Source organism: Colias philodice, chromosome 27, assembly GCF_061535455.1.
Source record: "Colias philodice isolate Cphi_HAF_F1 chromosome 27, ilColPhil1 Martin Lab GWU primary, whole genome shotgun sequence".
Classification (NCBI taxonomy): Eukaryota; Metazoa; Arthropoda; class Insecta; order Lepidoptera; family Pieridae; genus Colias; species Colias philodice.
The window spans coordinates 374,489-392,592 of record NC_143112.1 but is presented as its reverse complement, the minus strand read 5'-3'; the positions used below and the strand labels follow the sequence as shown (position 1 = coordinate 392,592).

Genomic DNA, 18,104 nt, shown 5'->3' with positions numbered 1-18,104 from the left:
CCCATACGTATTGACGAGACTCATATGACCTAAATTAATATACTCCTGTATAAAATCAGAATACATCTTTTTATAATTAGTATTTTGCTGAAGACGTTTCTCTAATGCGTAAAAACGACGTTCAGCTTGTGCGCGTGTATTACCTAATAACTCAGGTGATTGTTTCATAGGAATTGAAACACAGAAACGACCATCGGAAAGTCGACGTGTTGTGCGAATAAAATGTTCCTCACAAGCAATATTATCTTCGCTCGATAATTGCTGTAATTTATTGCTAGGCGCGGATAATTCTTCTAATTCCCAGAAATTCCTAACTAACTTATCGAGTGAATCATCTTCCGTGGATAATGTCGAATAATTACAATTAATATGTGATAATTTTTTATTACTAGTATACGGAAAAGATTTAATTGCACCTGACACTATCCAACCTAATTTGGTGTTTTGAAGGAAAGGACCACTTTTCAGGCGCATTTTTCCTTCGGTTATTAATTCCCAAAATAAATCAGCACCGATCAGTAAATCAATAGGTTGACTTTCGTAAAAATTGGGATCAGCTAACAATAAATTGTGAGGAATATTAAATTGATTTAAATTAACCGTGGTTGTAGGCAATTTTGATGTAATTTGGGGCAAAATCAAACATTGAAAACGGGCAGTGAAGCTCCCGTCGCGCGATTTAATTTCAATGTTACAAGATTGCGAACATTGCGTAATAGAATTACCTACACCGTGAATATGTTGAGTGGACTGTAATATTCGTATATTTAATTTATTTGCAAACGATTGCGTTATAAAGGATCGCTCGCTTCCGCTATCTAGAACTGCGCGTGCGCAATAATACTCACCCGATTCATTATATACTTCAACTATCGCCGTAGACAATATGACAATCTGTTGCGAATAATTGTCATCCTTTGTATGCATAACGGTTTGTGCGTGATTAATACATTGAAGTTGCATGTGTGCGTTATCTACTGAAACCACTGAAACGGGATGCGTATTAGTAAGCGAGGGGTGCTCGTACGTAGTTAACGTCACTGTATTTTGTTTAATTGGTGATAATTTAATTGCATCACAAAGTAAACTATTGTGCTTTTGTTCACACTTTCTACACGGACCAAAAAGACAAGTACCAACTAAATGACCTGGGCGCATACAATTAATGCATAAGTTTTTATCATTTATGAAATTAACCCTATGTTGCGGAGATAAGTCGAGAAACTTCTGGCATGAATACAGCTGATGCTTTTCGTTACATAGCAAACATGACTTGTAATGGCTGCGCGACTTATTGGATTGCGATTTAGATTGTTTGTTATCCGAAACTATGTTGCAATGAATTTTGGATGATGAATTTTTATTTTGGTAAGTAGAAAATTTATTTGAGTTATTTGAAATACTAGGTTTATTGTGATTTACGGATAGTGTAGTTAATAAATCGGCTTTTTCTTTAATGAATTCTAATAAATCGTTTAGTTTAATAATTTTGTCCTTATGTAATTTATAAAATGTGTTTTTATATTGTTCCCACTCGCGTTCAGTGGTAGGATCTAACTTTGAAACTACGATATAAATAATCAAAGTGTCCCAGTATTCCGTGGGTTCTCCTAAGATTTTAAGAATACGTAAATTTTTTAAAACTGTATCAATTAAATTGTGTAATTGAATAGCTGATTCTCTTGAGACGTTTTGAAGTGAAAATATTGCCTTAATGTGACTTTGCACTATCAAACGCGTGTTATTAAAACGGTGTAATAAAAGCTCCCATGCAACCATATAATTTTCGGATGAAAATTCTACGTTTTCTATAACGATTTTGGCATCGCCTTTTAAACTCGCCTTTAAATAATGGAATTTTTGAACCGGTGGTATTGTTTTCGAATTATGAATTAAGGATGAAAACGTATCGCGAAATTCTACCCAGTGTTCATGTGAACCGTCAAAGCTAGGTACAGAAATAGTCGGTAATTTTACTGAATCGTTATTAAAATTGTTACAGGTCGTATGGTCGTGCGCTAAGGAACAGTCAATGGATTTATTAACAGATCTATCCTCGGAATTATCTGGGTTTACCATGCAGTCCAGCATCGCCAGGACAACATAATATTCCCTCTCAAACTCTACGCGTGATTCTATGAGTTTATCCGTTTCTGACTCCGGGACAAGATCTTCGATTTTACTTTGTACTTGGTTGAAATCGTTCATTAAACTTTGTGCACCTGGTATACGTAATTTTAGTTCTGCCCTTTGATGTGTATCAAGATCCACGTTTTCAAAAGACGAAACATATTTCTTAAAATTCGTTAACCTGCATTTGATTAACCCCCTTTTTTTTCTCAAATCCTTAAGCTCCTTTTGCTCAGAAAGAGACATAATGACTGAAGTAAAAAGCTACAAGTACTTACGTGCCACGTGAAGCAGATTCTTCGGTTGCGTAAAAGCACGTGAGGAGGCAAGCAACACCAAAAGCTCTGGAATATACAAAGCACAGTATCACTCAGATGAAGCTTTACAGGGTTGGATAAATTAGTTGGCCGTCTTACCAAACTGCACTGTAATTTTGCGACTTCCTTGCCGATTGCGTCTCCAAAATCCAGGATGTGATCCGGTGTCGAAGGTCCAGAAAATGTTGACGACGAAAGAAGAAGACAATAAACTTGTGCGTATATAGTTTAATATTTAAAATTACAAAGTGCGTTTGGTAGAATTAATTAATTTTAGTGAGGGAGTGTCCTGCTCAGCGGTTGCGTGGCGAGTCCAAGTAGTAGAGGACAGTGGGGTCAATCCGCGGCCAATCGCACGGCGCCGCGACGTGACGCCGCGATGACGCAGTCGCAACGCTCCGTTCTGCACGATTTTGTTGCGGCAACATCGTCTTTCCATCAAATTCCGATCAAATCCGTTCATTAGTTTTTGCGTAACAGACCATCGCACGTCGTCATTGTTCATCCATCCATACCGACTATGTAATCTATATCTACATGAATATTATAAAGCTGAAGAGATTTTGTTTGTACGCGCTAATCTCAGGAACTACTGGTCCGATTTGAAAAATTGTTTCGGTGTAAGACAGCCCAGTTCTCGAGAATAGGCTATATATCATCACGCGTAGACCAATAGGAGCAGAGCAATGCGGGTAAAACCGCGAGGCACAGCTAGTTTATGATAAACGACATAATGCATTTCGTACAAGTGCTGGTCAAATATTGTTTTAGTGACAGTTATATTGCGATACTTAATAGGAATACTGTGTTCGCTTCTAGCAAATTGGGTCACGATAACTGCAGTAGAACAGGAATCACCACCCACATGGGGTACAGAGGGGTGGAATCTTATTAAATTAATTGTAGTTTTAACTTACCTTAATTCCTAAAATGATAGTGATTTGGTTTGGTCTTTAAATGTTTAAAGTCACTTAGATCTTGACCTTTTTACTAGTAATATCGTACAGGGATTTAAATACCAATAGGTCCTTTCACATTTAAGGGACAAATTTTGCTCTAGGTAGTAAAAATATGTACCTACATATGAAGGGAGAAGGATAGCAATAAAACAATTTCTTGTGTTTTGTCTCTCTTTCGTTTCGATCGGTCAACGGCCGTCGATAACTATCAGGTGATGTTCCTCATCGTGTCCCTGCTTGACACAAAAGCACCAAAATCCAATATTTTCACACCTCACTTGTCAAATTATCCGATATGAGATATCATTCCGCCGCGATGAGTCACGGCGGGCGGACGTCGTTCCAGTCGGCGATCGCGATAAATGTTTGTTTTTATTTCATCGCTTTATGGCGCACTGCACGTTGATAGCGGAGTGCTTAATTGGTGTTTTTATTTTGCGATAACCCGTCGCGTGATTGCTGAACTGTTGTGTTGAATGCAAGGTTGTTTGTCTGAAGACTAGTTGGTCTGTCTGTTGTCTATGGAGTCTGCCCAGTTAAGTTGATAGCACTCGTTGGAATAAGATTTTTAAAATATTCTAATGGATTTGGCATGTTAGAGATGCTTAATTTGAGATAAAATTCACTACTATGGTTACTTAATCAGCAACCTGACGAAATTAAGATTGTATTTATGCAGGACCTGAAAGCAAGGAGTAACTTCAATTTTATTAGCTTGAGTAGATTATCGAATTGTTAAAATTATGGTTTCTCTTGTTTAACGATCTATAGGCAAAATTACATAGATTTTTTTGCAATAATAAATACAAACAGTACAATCAGCTTAAAGTAATATAAGTTGGTGACATAATCCTTCAAGATGATATTGATATCATGTATCTAAGATGATATAGTTTTACTGATTTTGATTATATGCTTCGTGTAGATAAAGACTGGTTTGTCCATACACAATGAAAGCTAAATGCATTTCAAGTCTATTATGTTGAACTGATTAGTAGGTACGCTGTAAGCGTAACTAAACGTCGTAAATAGATGCGAATTTCTAGTGAAACGTTGAGTTGTACTGATTTTACGCTCGTGGATGGTGTAAAAGTAATCTGAATAATATAGTGGTACCTTTTTCCTCATCGGAGTATTTATTGTTTTATTTGTATCAAGTTGTCGGTCCAGTTATCGTAAATGTTACTGATAAAACTTCGAATCTTTCTTTCGGTATGGAATAGCTTAGAAACAACCTGTATCTGTAACCTGTAACTGTAATTTTCGGAATACCCTCATCCTGTTGAAAAAGTTTGAACGTAACTAAATAAATGATACTGTTAGTGTAAAATGTGATGTTACGTGTTTAAGATCATTAAGCAATACAGCCGATCTCAACTCACTTTATAAGGACATTCTCTCATTACTTTTTTCATATGCTCTTGCGCATTTTTGTTCCGGATTCCAGGCAGGTTTATCGAGTACAAGTCGAATGGTCCTGCAGGATCGATGACTCATATACGAGTTTGTTTTATACACGCCTGGGCTGGCGGGCCAAGTGTATAATTTGTGCCTATTATGGTGATATAGGTACTGTTACATTCTTGGTGGTGTGACGTCACAACTCGGCATCTGTGCGATTGCTAGAAGCAATCATCGATTTTTAATCTGCACCTGCTCTGCGCACATGTTTGTGTTATTGTCCTCAATAAAGCGAACTTCAGTTGTCTTAATTAATTCTAGCTTAGTAACAATATTGATTATTAAGTCTACACTCTACATATACATGAATGTTACCGAAGTTCATTGCAGTTCATTAATCTCTATAGCCTTGCCTCGCAATATCTTGCGAATTGAATTTTTTCGAATTGAATAAAAAAAGTTTTATGTCCTCGTTTTAAGCGACAAATCAAATTGAAATTAAAATACATAATCTAATCGCAAATGTTTTTCCTATGCCTCCTAATTATATCGCCTTTATGCACGTTATATTTATTGAAATCCCACATATCTCCAGCACGAACGTAAGTTACAATAAATACTCGCTAAAAGCCACTTAGAAATATATTTCAGCGCGTCAGCAATCACTATCACAGTCTAAACATTATGGTGACGTAATCGGATGGGAATCACGTACGATATGAGCATAGTATAAAGAGAGAAGTAGGCCAACTGCTGGCGTTTAGGAACGCACGGTTCCTTAACTCGCGACGCGCAGGATTCTCAATCGTCACATTGATTTTGATATTTTAAATAATTGTATAAACAATTAGCACCGGCCCTCACGAAAACGGTCCCTGAGAAGGAACCGAGTCGAGCGGAGTTGTGTGCGTGCGCCAAGCTTGCGTAGGTACATGAACGGGGGGCGTTGCCAAGCGCTCCGCGTACGCACAAACGGCGCGATGTACCTTTGTTCGAAGATAACTTGCTGCTCTCTTTATACTATGATATGAGTCAAGCTCAAATCTTTGCGATACGGTGGAGTTCTCACGCCATGTCCTAACTCCTATGCCTTAATTATCGTAATAGATGGTTCTGTCGTTAATCATTATTGCACATTAGAGTGATGGATGTTCGTGACGTGTACGATATTAATATTTCAGCTAAATGTTAATTGAAGTGATTGAATTAAGTGATCGTTTAATCGATGTATTGTGTCAGGTTAATGAGGAGGGTATTTGATTAATTGTAGAACGTTGTGAATAATTATAGGTGTTGTATAGCTTTCAATAGGAACATTATGCTTATGTTGCGTTGCGTTGATATAAATCTTTTTGCATAGGGTAAGACTTATAGGGTACCTAAGATAGATGGATGAACGGCTTGTGCTTTTAAGCTATTTTTAAATTGTATATAATTACGATGGTAATTCAAGGTGCGTACAAACATGCGTATGCATATATGATGTTTGCGTATATTTTGCATAGAAATTATTACATTATTTGCTTTAGAGGTATAGTTATCGTGATATGTGGGAATGTGAAGTATTTGTTCATGCAATTTAAAATGTTTAATATTTGATAACACAGCATTTTTCAAATAACTGCTTCAGTGGCTTATCAAACCTACTTGTTTTTACTTTAATTTATTACAATAATAATACTTATTAGAATTTCTTATTAAACAATTGTTCGTGTATTACCTACTAATGTATCCATACCTCGCGATCAGAAATGGTAAACGGTAGTGGCACAACATAATTCACAACTTATGCTATGCTTAAGCCTAAAATCTTGTTTGTTTGTCGTTTGTTTGGTTGTAAGCATGTATCTCAGGAACTACTGGACCGAGATAAAAAAAATATCCTATGTTGACATTAATTAATTAATCAAGGAAGGATAAAGTTTACATAACATCAAACTACGATCGATAGGAGCGGTGTAGCAATGCATAGTTTTGGAAAAAAATACATTTGGAAGCGGACAAAGTTGCGTGGGTTAACTAGTTGTCTATATTACACAGAATATCCGTTATCTCTCGTATTGCTATGCGACGTAGGAACCGCTGGCGACTGTCTGTCTGACTTTTAGTTTATACAGTTTTATTCAGTCAGATTCATTAAGAATTCCGAAGCAGTATGTATTTTAATTTGTTTTTTTATACCTATTAATACGAAAGCATGTGTTTTAGTCGGAACTGATCTTGTTAAATTGTTTTGAAATTTGCACTTGGTAGGTTCCTATTGCCACAGGTTAGATACTACGTAAGTATAGCTGAAATAAAATTTGATAGTTTAAATGTATGGTGGCGTTCGTACGCAAAATGAACGCAGGCAAATCCGAGCGTATAACTAGTAGCAACAAAAGTTTACAGTCCCCACTCAACAATACAATGTTATGTTACAAATTACAATGTACGAGTTGAGACTAACAAAGGATCAGCATTGTTTTTATACCAAGTGTAGTTATTCGATCGATAAATTGAGTATGCAGCTCACACCGTTGAGTGGGAAATTAAGTAGAAAGTTTTGTACGTAGGGAATGCTTAATGGTATTTCTTTATTCTTTGGTTGCTATAGATTTTAAATAAGTACTTTAATACCTGATTAAATTATAAATAAAACCAGCCAAGTGAGAGTCGGACTCGCGCACGAAGGGTTCCGTATTATCATCTAGAATAGAAAATCACGTGTATTGTATGGGGTAATAATATATCTATTATTTAATTTTTAGTAACTAGGTAGATATTTGTTGTTATAGCGGCAAGGAAAATAATAGTTACATCATTTGTGAAAATTTCAGCTTTCTAGCTATCACGGTTTATGAGATACAGCCTGGAGACAGACAGACAAACAACGAAGTCTCAGTAACAGGGTCCCGTATTACCCTTTCGGTACGGAACCCTGAAAAAGATGATTTATCAAGCGTCCAAAAATATCACGACAAGAAACTAAATGAAATAATGCCATAGTGTAACATGTACAGTACGACAGCAAAATAATTAAAACACTAATTAATTAGCGGAAATCTAGAAAACTTTATCATTACAATTATTATGTTGCTGTTACATACATTATGTACGATTCCGAGTAGTTATATAACCAGATAGCTGTTAAAAGAAACACTACAACGGAGTTGAACAGACATTAATTCAATATTTATTACTGGCTCTTTGTTGTGACGTCATTCGCGTAATACTGGGTGGAAAGTAAAGTGTTATGGATAATGGAGATCTGTGATAAATAGGTTATATCGGTTAAGAAATTTGTCTTTAATTAAGAAGCTAAATTACATCCTAAAACTTAATATCATCAGCAAATTTTGAGGATGAAATGCTTAAAATTTATCTATGTAACAAAATTCATTCCCAGTCCTTTAGCGGATAAGGTATAAACATTTAAAATAGTGGGTACAGAGTGACTTCTTTAAAAACGTTTATTGAAAATTTTTGAATGAGTATGAAATATAATAGTTAATCCGGTGCCCGATAAATTTTAACAAATTTTTCGCTATAAAATAAAATAAAAATGTAATAACGATGTCAATTCCAAACGGCTCTCGCAAGCTGCCATTCATGTGGTGATAATATACGCAAATATCCATGAGTGTTGTGCACACGTGACATGGACCATCAGTTGTCCAGTATCATTTTAGATTATGAAGGAATGCTTTTATTTTGGGTATATTTTGTCATCTTGTTACGACGGAGCGGCCGCGTGATGGTCACACGCTGCCAAGTTAATCTGATGTGTGACTTAATAGATGAAGTTTGGGTGTGTGGAAGGTTTTAATTCAAATTTTAACGGGTTCATTTGATTTATTTATCACCCTGTTTGTTATGGCCACGGGAAGACGTCAGTATAACAAAAACGAAAGCACTTGAATTTCTAAGCAAAACAAACACGAGAATTACATATGGAAGGATTATGTCTGTTGAGATGTGATCACTGTTTAAGGGTATTTTAAACTATAAAAGGAGGAAAAGGCCTTAATTTGTATGATAACTTAATGTAAGGTTATGAGCATCACAAGTGAGAGATTTCGGGTTCGATCAAAAAGACTGATTAAAAAGTCTAACAGCAGGATGCAGAACTATTCAAACTACTAACTAACTATTCAGGTCCATCATTTGTTTTCCCGTAAAGATATTGATTTGTAAAAGATATACATTTCGCAAAGGGAAACAGGATTTCCTTCGTTTTGGATTGTTAGATCTGGTAAATAAATTGATTTCTCTTAATGAACCACCAATTAAAAATATGTGTTTAAATTACATTTGCAATAAAAAAGTTGAATAAAAACAACACGTACCGGCTAATTAGGCAAGCGATAGTAAAATTACGCAGCAGTTATAAAATCATAGCGCGCTGCGTGTCGAAATGTTTAACTATTCATACATACGTTTGTGCGTCTGTCGGATGTTGCACCATCCATCGTGAGGTGGATGCTTGTTGCTTCGGGTTCTGTATGTATGGTGTTAGATGGATTGAATACATCCATTTACATAATACATACAACAGCAACTTATCTTACAATGGTAAACATACAAGTAAAATGTAGGTAATATTTGATCTAAAACTCTGCTATAGTGTAATTTTATATAATTTTAGTGTGGATTTAAAACATATACCTACGGAACAATCGTCATGCGTTACCGACTCGCGCTTACCCATTTTGAACTTCTATACAGTAATATTTTAATGTTTGTATAGTTAGTTCATTACGTTCAATTTCCTCTACTTTTTGTACATCTCTGATTAAATTAGAATATTTTTAAATGAACGAAATAATTCCAAGATTTTGTAATAACAATGTAGATAATATTGATAATAACATCAAAAGTACCAACTATTAATGTACTATGTAAATAGCATTAACTTCGATAAGCCTATAGCAAAGTTGCATTGTACATAATGAACAACATAAAACTATTCAGGTCACTTCTAAATATGGTTTAAGTTATTTTTAGCTTACTTGAGGGTGATTAATTAACAACGGAAAGAAACAGGTAGGTATATATATTTTAACGAGTAAAAGTGACGCGTCAGTTTTAATGTATTTAAATATTATGTTAAAAATTACAGCTGGTCCGGATGTGTGATAAACACACACACACACGATAGAATAATACGCGGGTAAACGACGGAAAGATGTAAAGATATTTTAATTTTATTATTGTTTTATAATAGACGACAGCGCTGTTAGAAATTAAGAGTTGTAAACGGATTTAAATTTTAAAACATGTTTTATTTATTATGCAAATGGTAATAATTTGATAAAGTCATCGAATAACGTTTGAGCTTCTGAAAACTGCATAAGGAAACTTACAGATATCATAATAAATAATATCTTCTTTTATTTTAAATTTATCGTATCGAAATATTTTTACTTAATGATATATATGTATTACAAGGAATGCATTTATCACCACGTAAAATACTTCGTATTTAATAATACGTTTAGTTTCGAAATTTTACAATATATTCAACGTGAATTTCGTCTTTTAGTATATAAATAGGTAATGTTCTATTGTAGTGCCACCAATTATACGTAATTAAACTAAAGTGTTATTCAGAACAATATAGCTATAAAATATTATGTCCGTCGGTTTGTCACGAACTTGTGTTGATAATGTTGTAGGTACGAATTCCTTCAGTGTCGTAGGTACATAATTTATCAATATGTCGAGATGTTGAAATTATACGTGTTAATATATTTTTGCCTCGAAAATGTTTTTCATCGCATTTGACGTGTTCTATTAACTAGTAGTCCATTGAATAAAAAGTTCTAGAGTGCGTGAGTTAGTAACGTAAGATGTTTCTTCGGAAACATGTCAAGAGTCCCTAGGTAATAAACATACTAAAACCCCGGGCCACTAGGAGGAGCCCCGGAGTGGGGGGAGGGGGAAAATGGGTCCATTTTTTCATTTTTCGCTTAAATCTCAAAAACGGTACATGTTAGAGAAAAACTTTTAAGGAAAAGTTGAAAGGCCATAAAATTATCTACAAGTTGTACCAGAATCATTTTTTCCTATATCCTACCGTTTCTGAGTTATACGCAGTAAAACATGATTTTGGCTCAAACAATTTCCACATCAATCGATCAAAAAATATTTCTTTCTTCCAAAAAACTCAAAAGTGCAACTTGTGACCGGTACTGATAGATTGCTCTTAATTAGGTCTATAATTGGTAAAATAAACACATTCCTCCATGGAAGCCTTTAGGAGGAATCGATTGTCAAAATATTATATTATGGTAGTTTGAGTTACTGAACTTGATCTTTTTATTTTTTTCTTCCAAAAAACTCATAAGTGCAACTTGTGACCGGTACAGATAGATTGCTCATAATTGGGTCTATCATTGATAAAAATACCAGATTCCAACACGGAGGCGTTTACGGGGAATTGAATTTTATTAGGGTAGTTACGATACTTGAACTTTTTATTTTTTTTCTCCATAAAAACTCAAAAGTGCAACTTGTGACCGATACTGATAGATTGCTCTTAATTAGGTCTATAATTAGTAAAATAAACACATTCCTCCATGGAAGCCTTTAGGAGGAATCGATTTTCAAAATACTATATTAAGGTAGTTTGAGTTACTGAACTTGATCTTTTTATTTTTTTCTTCCAAAAAACTCAAAAGTGCAACTTGTGACTGGTACTGTTAGATTGTTCTTAATTAGGTCTATAATTGGTAAAATAAACACATTCCTCCATGGAAGCCTTTAGGAGGAATCGATTGTCAAAATACTATATTAGGGTAGTTTGAGTTACTGAACTTGATCTTTTTATTTTTTTTCTTCCAAAAAACTCAAAAGTGCAACTTGTGACCGGTACAGATAGATTGCTCATAATTAGGTCTTAGGTCTTTTTGGAAGAAAAAAAATAAAAAGTTCATGTATCGTAACTACCCTTATAAAATTCAATTCCCCGTAAACGCCTCCGTGGTGGAATCTGGTATTTTTAGCAATGATAGACCTAATTATGAGCAATCTATCTGTACCGGTCACAAGTTGCACTTTTGAGTTTTTTGGAAGAAAAAAATAAAAAGATCAAGTTCAGTAACTCAAACTGCCCTAATATAATATTTTGACAATCGATTCCTCCTAAAGGCTTCCATGGAGGAATGTGTTTATTTTACCAATTATAGAACTAATTAAGAGCAATCTATCAGTACTGGTCACAAGTTGCACATTTGAGTTTTTTGGAAGAAAGAAATATTTTTTGATCGATTGATGTTGAAATTGTTTGAGCCAAAATCATGTTTTACTGCGTATAACTCAGAAACGGTAGGATATAGGAAAAAATGATTCAGGTACAACTTGTAGATAATTTTATGGCCTTTCAATTTTTCCTTGAAAGTTTTTCTCTAACATGTATCGTTTTTGAGATTTAAGCGAAAAATGAAAAAATGGACCCATTTCCCCCCTCCCCCCACACCGGGGCTCCTCCTAGTGGCCCGGGGTTTTAGTATGTTTATTACCTAGGGACTCTTGACATGTTTCCGAAGAAACATCTTACGTTACTAACTCACGCACTCTAGACCCCCCTTGGAGGGACTCATTCAATGGACTATAGTTATGTTATAATGACTTGGCGGATAATTTTAACACGAAGTTTTCAACAATGCAGGAGATATTGTATTTTTATCGTTTTGTTTTTCTGTGGCCTACAGCCAGAGCCAGGGGACTGAAATAGTTTACAGGCTTTAATTCAGATTTCAGTCATATTACCTTCCCAGAAAAGTTTGAGATAATTTGAATTTGTTTTAAAGTTAGGATTTACGTAAAACTACCAAAAACTACTAATTTTTACCATTTTTAGACAAATTACTTCTGACTTGATAAATCAGATCAAAATCCTGTTTTGCCATTAATTTTGGTACATATTATTTTTAATTTATTTTTAATTATTTGATAAGGGTTCTGGCTACGATGGCGTACCAAATATTTTCATCAGGAAATGTGCAAATACATTAGTTGAGCCCTTACTTACCATCTATAACCGCTCATTGAGTACGGGCACATTCCCTGCGACTTGGAAAGTGGCTAAGGTTGTACCTATTTATAAAAGTGAAGATAACTCTAATATAGAAAATTACAGGCCTATTTCGTTACTTTGTGCATTTGGTAAAATACTAGAATCATTCGTTAGTCGTAAGTTGCAGGAATATTTCAAACCCTATATCTCCAATCACCAGCACGGATTCATTAAAATGAGATCAACCACTACAAATCTTGTCACCTATCTTGATAGCATTGCACAGGCATTAGATATGGGAAAACAAGTACATGTTATTTACACAGACCTTAGCAAAGCCTTTGACAAGGTACCGCATCACGTACTTGCTTCAAAATGTGAGGAATATGGTTTAGCAGGTTCACTTTTGCATTGGCTCAAATCATACATACAGGGAAGATCATTCTACGTAGTTCTTAATGGATTTGAATCAATGAAATATAATATTACCTCAGGAGTTCCCCAAGGGTCAAATTTAGGCCCTATTCTCTTTAACATATTTGTAAACGATATTACTCAATGCATACATAGCTCGACTCCCTTCATGTACGCAGACGATCTTAAGTTACTGAAGGTTATTGAATCACCATCAGATTGTGTTACCCTACAAAACGACGTGGATAGAATCGTTACCTGGTGCAAAAATCACAACATGATACTGAACACTAAAAAATGTTTTCATATGAATTTTTGCCGAAGGGTAAGTGGTCTTATCTCGCACGAGTATGTTATTAACAACACCGCTATTAATGAAGTCGACACTATAAGAGATTTGGGTATATTGGTGGACAAAAAGTTAACTTTTTTACCGCAGATAGATGACATAGTAAAAAGAGCTTCAAAAACTTTAGGGTTTGTTATTCGCAATACAAAAATGTTTAAAAATGCCCAAACAAAAATTATCTTATACAACTCTATAGTAAGAAGTATAATAGAATACGGTTCTGTTGTCTGGCGCCCACACTATGCAACACATATCCTCAGATTAGAGCGTATTCAACGCAGGTTCACAAACCATTTAGTGTTCTACGCAGGCGAATCAAAAAATCTGAAATCGTATGAAAGCCGACTGAAAAAGTTTAATATGACATCGTTGGAACAACGCAGAGATCTGTTGGATATGGTTTTCCTGTACAAAGTCTTTCATAATGCAATTGACTGTGAGAAGCTACTTAGTCAATTTAAATTCAATATCCCTAAGCATTATCCAAGGAAACAAATTACGAACTTGCTATTTGCACGTCAAAACAGAACTGTTCTGGGTCGCAACTCCCCCATTCCTAGACTATGCACCTTACACAATAAATATAGCAACTCAGTGGATATTTTCTCAGACTCCCTCTATAAGTTTCGGAAAGCAATGCTTAACATTAAGACTTAATTCTATTTCAAATTTCAAATATAATTGTCTTTATTTCCGTAATATATAGATGAAATATTTAATGTACCTAATAACTTTTATACTGCCTGTTGTAATTAATCAGAACTCTTTAATGATAAGAGCACACACATTTCTTTTTTGTTTAATTGTATAGATATATTGTGTATAGAAGAAGATATCGCCTAATTTTATTATTAATCTTTGTGAATGTAGTGTTCATCTGTAATAGTTGTGCATAATAATGTGTAAATCCTATGTTACTGTTTTACGTGAATGATACATAATGTAACAACTGGTGATGAACCTTTTTAATAAATAATAAATAATAATAATAAATAATAATAAAAATAATAAGGGCGTAGGGATGTGACGACCCCATCGCCCACGGTTGGAATATCTATTGTTTACGTGACAATAGATATTCCACCCGTGCAGTCAGTCAACCCGCAGGACACCTTGTGGCGTGGTGTCGGGGAGTAGCGACCCCGCGGGAACCGAGTGCTCCCGGGGGAGGCCCCTGTCTTCATCTCCGGCTTGCCTTCACCGGCCGGTCGGAGTGAAGCCTGACGAGGACAGGACCCCCACCTCTGGCTTGCCTTAAGCGGCCGGCCAGAGTGGAGTCGCGAGAGCTTTTAGCTCGAAGGGTGGATGCGAATCGTAAGTGGCGAGTGGGCACGTGATGCTGGACCCTCAGGGAGCGCGTGATCGTAGTTTAAAGTCCAGGGACGCCTCTCCACCCTTAGCTGCTCACAATATGTTGCCCCCTTGTCGCACTATTGCAGCGACTTATTTCGGGGGCCCATACAGTGAGAGGGCGAGTCACCACCTGCCAACAAATTTTTACTTCCCTTAAAGGTAGAAAGGCAGGTGCCATAGTTTCCATAGTCCCCAATTCCAGTCCATGTAGCATCCCATTCCATAGCCCGGTTTATTTTGCTTCCATTTCTCACAATAGTCCTACATCGGCCGCGGACTGCCCAGGACTGTATCTCTATAGTGCAGTCATGGGCAGACTGCGGCTGGTGTCCCACAACACAGTAAAATTCTCGAAAGGGCCTCTGCGTGTTGGATCCGTGTCCCCACGTAAGCCTTCCAAAAGTCCGGGTACCGTCCTTCTGGTGGTACCCGAGTATTATGGAACCGAGAAACAAAATAATAATAATGTAATAACCACCTCAGTTATCTTATCCTACGCCACGTCAGTAACGCCTGTCCATTACTATTGACAAGTGATGATCCCAGTTAGGCGGTTTGGCACACGATGGTGTAGTCGGTTATAGATGGTAGACGTTTTTATGTAGATAGTTTTGTATATATAGCTTTTGGTATTGCGTGTATATATGTGCTCGCACGTCACTTGTAGGTGAAGGTATAGGGTAGGATTATGTTTTTGGTTTAAAATGTTCTATTTTCGTATACAGGGTCTCATCTATCTATGGAAAAACATAGAAATGTGTCGCAAGCACACACGTTAATGTATTATTGACTGGTTGGTTGGTATTGATTGGTTTTCTTAGTCAACGGTGTTTTAATGTCATAAAAATTAACCAAATATTGAATGGTCACAAAAATTACCTTTCTATTAAATAATTAAGGTATCTGACTATAGCAACAGTCTAAGAACATTTAATTTTCCAATCCTATGTCGTAGTTTTTAGTACTTCTTTATTTATAACTAGCTTCAGTCTGCGGCTTCGCCCACGTAGTATGTAATATTCCACATTACAATTTTTTTCTGTTCCAATAATAAAACTAACAAAAAAACTTAGTTGGCTAGTTCTTATCGCTAGAGTTTTACTCGGTAATGTAATTTGCATTTCTAATCTTACATAGGTACTTAAATACATACAATTTTACAATGATATGAGATTATACATAAGTAAGTGGCTTATTTAAAACACTCCAATAGAAAATCGATGTTAGGTTCTAAAATATTTTAATCGTAATATTAACTAGATTAACCTAATGTCCTTTGATATGTTCTCATTGCTTTTAAAGCAACTGTTATTAAAAAAAAGTTGTAATAAATGCATAATGCATAATCAGAGTTCGAACCCTTCACAGGAAGTACCTACATCTCCCTTTAGTGCAGTGGGAACGTTAATAAACCGATGATTATGTCAATCAACATAAAATAACAGAGCGGAAGTTAAATCTGCGAATCATTGCACAATCTACGCCAAAAATGTATGTCATTTATAACAGTGGACCAAAACATGAACCTTTAGCCACCCCTGTTTATATTTGTACGCGTAAATATCAAATTTTTGCATAGAATCATCTCTACTACAAGTAAACTTATTATCGTTATCTTTTATCGAAACATGTTTACCGTTTCACGAAAGCGGCACGTTACATGAATGAAATAGTATTTCGACTTCAATGAAACGCATCGCTAGATCCACGAACCGTCGATATTTTATGTGCAGAACAATTTATTTTTAACTTATATGTGCCTGGCTAGATAATTAACCGAGATACAATCTTATACACACGGCGTAGAGTTGATTATTGTAGATGAAAGAAATGCGATATCATAGTTTTGTTTTCGGATGTTTCCTGTTTACACGGAGCTTTAATTCGTTCGCCTTTATAACTGTAGGTGGATGTATGGGAGGAACCGAGACCTGTTTTTTGTGGTCAGTGTCAAAACTGTTGTTAAATATGGTGTCAAAGAACTCTGGATAATGGCTGCAGGAAATCTTTTCAAATGTATCAAGTTTTTTTTGGGATTTGGTTGACACTTTATACTTTATAGACTGATAGTAACTGTAATAGGTATATTATGCTTTGTGTTGATTGTCAATAATAAACAAAGTTATTGTTAAACTTTTACACGAAAAAAAAAGAAAATTTAAAATTTTCTGAACATAACACTAACATAGTTAAATAGCAGACAACCAGCACAGCTCAGCAATTCATTATTTGTCATATTATGTCCTAATAATACAGAAAATGTAACAGTATTATGTCTGTTTGCAGGTGATGCTGGGCGGGGCGGTGGGAGCGGGCTCGCCGACCGGCGACGATCTGCTCACCGTCACCGTAGCGCGCGACGAGCACGGGTATGGGATGAAGGTGTCAGGTAAATATTGTTTATTATACATATAAATAAAAATGAATGTTTGTAAGCGCACAACCCATGAAGAATGGATCGATCTATTCCGCTAATTTATTTTGTGTGTTCCTTAGGGAAGGTTTTAATAATGGACAAATGTTTGAAAAACAAGAAAATACGAACCGGGTGGAGACGGGACTAATAACTTGTTATAATAATATATGTACTTAATTTGGATCCAACCATAATATTTCGCCCTAATAGTCCAGTTTTTTAATTAGATTAGCTACAGAACATCGGACGTTTTTGTTGTACATATATCTATAGCTAAAGTCCGGTCGCGGAGCAGGAAGAATTTCGTACATTAACCTGTTATTACCTGTCACTGTCACTCCCTTGTAAAAATCATGTGTCTTGCTCGCACAGGTGCAATGACCGCCGTCCTTAGGGATTGTAAACCTTTAACCTGAGAGCGTAAGGTTTGTGTTTGCTTGATTGGTGTCAGGTGTTCAATTATGATTTTGTGAATTCAACATTTATAAGCATAAACCTCAAACTCTTTATGTCCAATCAAAATCCGCCTAAGTCGAAATCGCGTGTTAGACTTACGTATTTCTGTAATATTGTACCTATATAGTAAATTATTTTTTGAAAAATAAGGTCATAAAGAAGTTTCACTTCTTATGTGTGTACACAAGGTGTACACGCACACTTTTTTATATAATATATCGTGGTTATTGAAAAAGTTAAAATGTAACTAACTAATAAGTATTGTAAATGAATAAAGGACATTTATTTAATAAATTAGTAAAAAACATTT

The 18,104-nt window shown here is 35.5% G+C and overlaps 1 protein-coding gene and 1 long non-coding RNA gene across 2 annotated transcripts in view; both read left to right on the top strand.

The window, feature by feature from the left end:
* The window catches only part of RhoGEF2 (Rho guanine nucleotide exchange factor 2), a 191,327-nt gene that overhangs the window by 25,543 nt on the left and 147,680 nt on the right, over positions 1-18,104 (top strand). The window contains exon 2 of the mRNA XM_089711831.1: positions 17,209-17,311. Within this exon, the coding sequence (XP_089567957.1) occupies positions 17,212-17,311 (100 nt within the window). The 5' untranslated portion in view covers positions 17,209-17,211. The remainder of the gene's footprint in view (positions 1-17,208; positions 17,312-18,104) is intronic.
* LOC149476428 (uncharacterized) lies at positions 924-2,226 on the top strand. The gene is made up of 2 exons (XR_016317843.1): positions 924-1,368; positions 2,003-2,226. It is a non-coding gene; the product is annotated as an uncharacterized LOC149476428 (long non-coding RNA).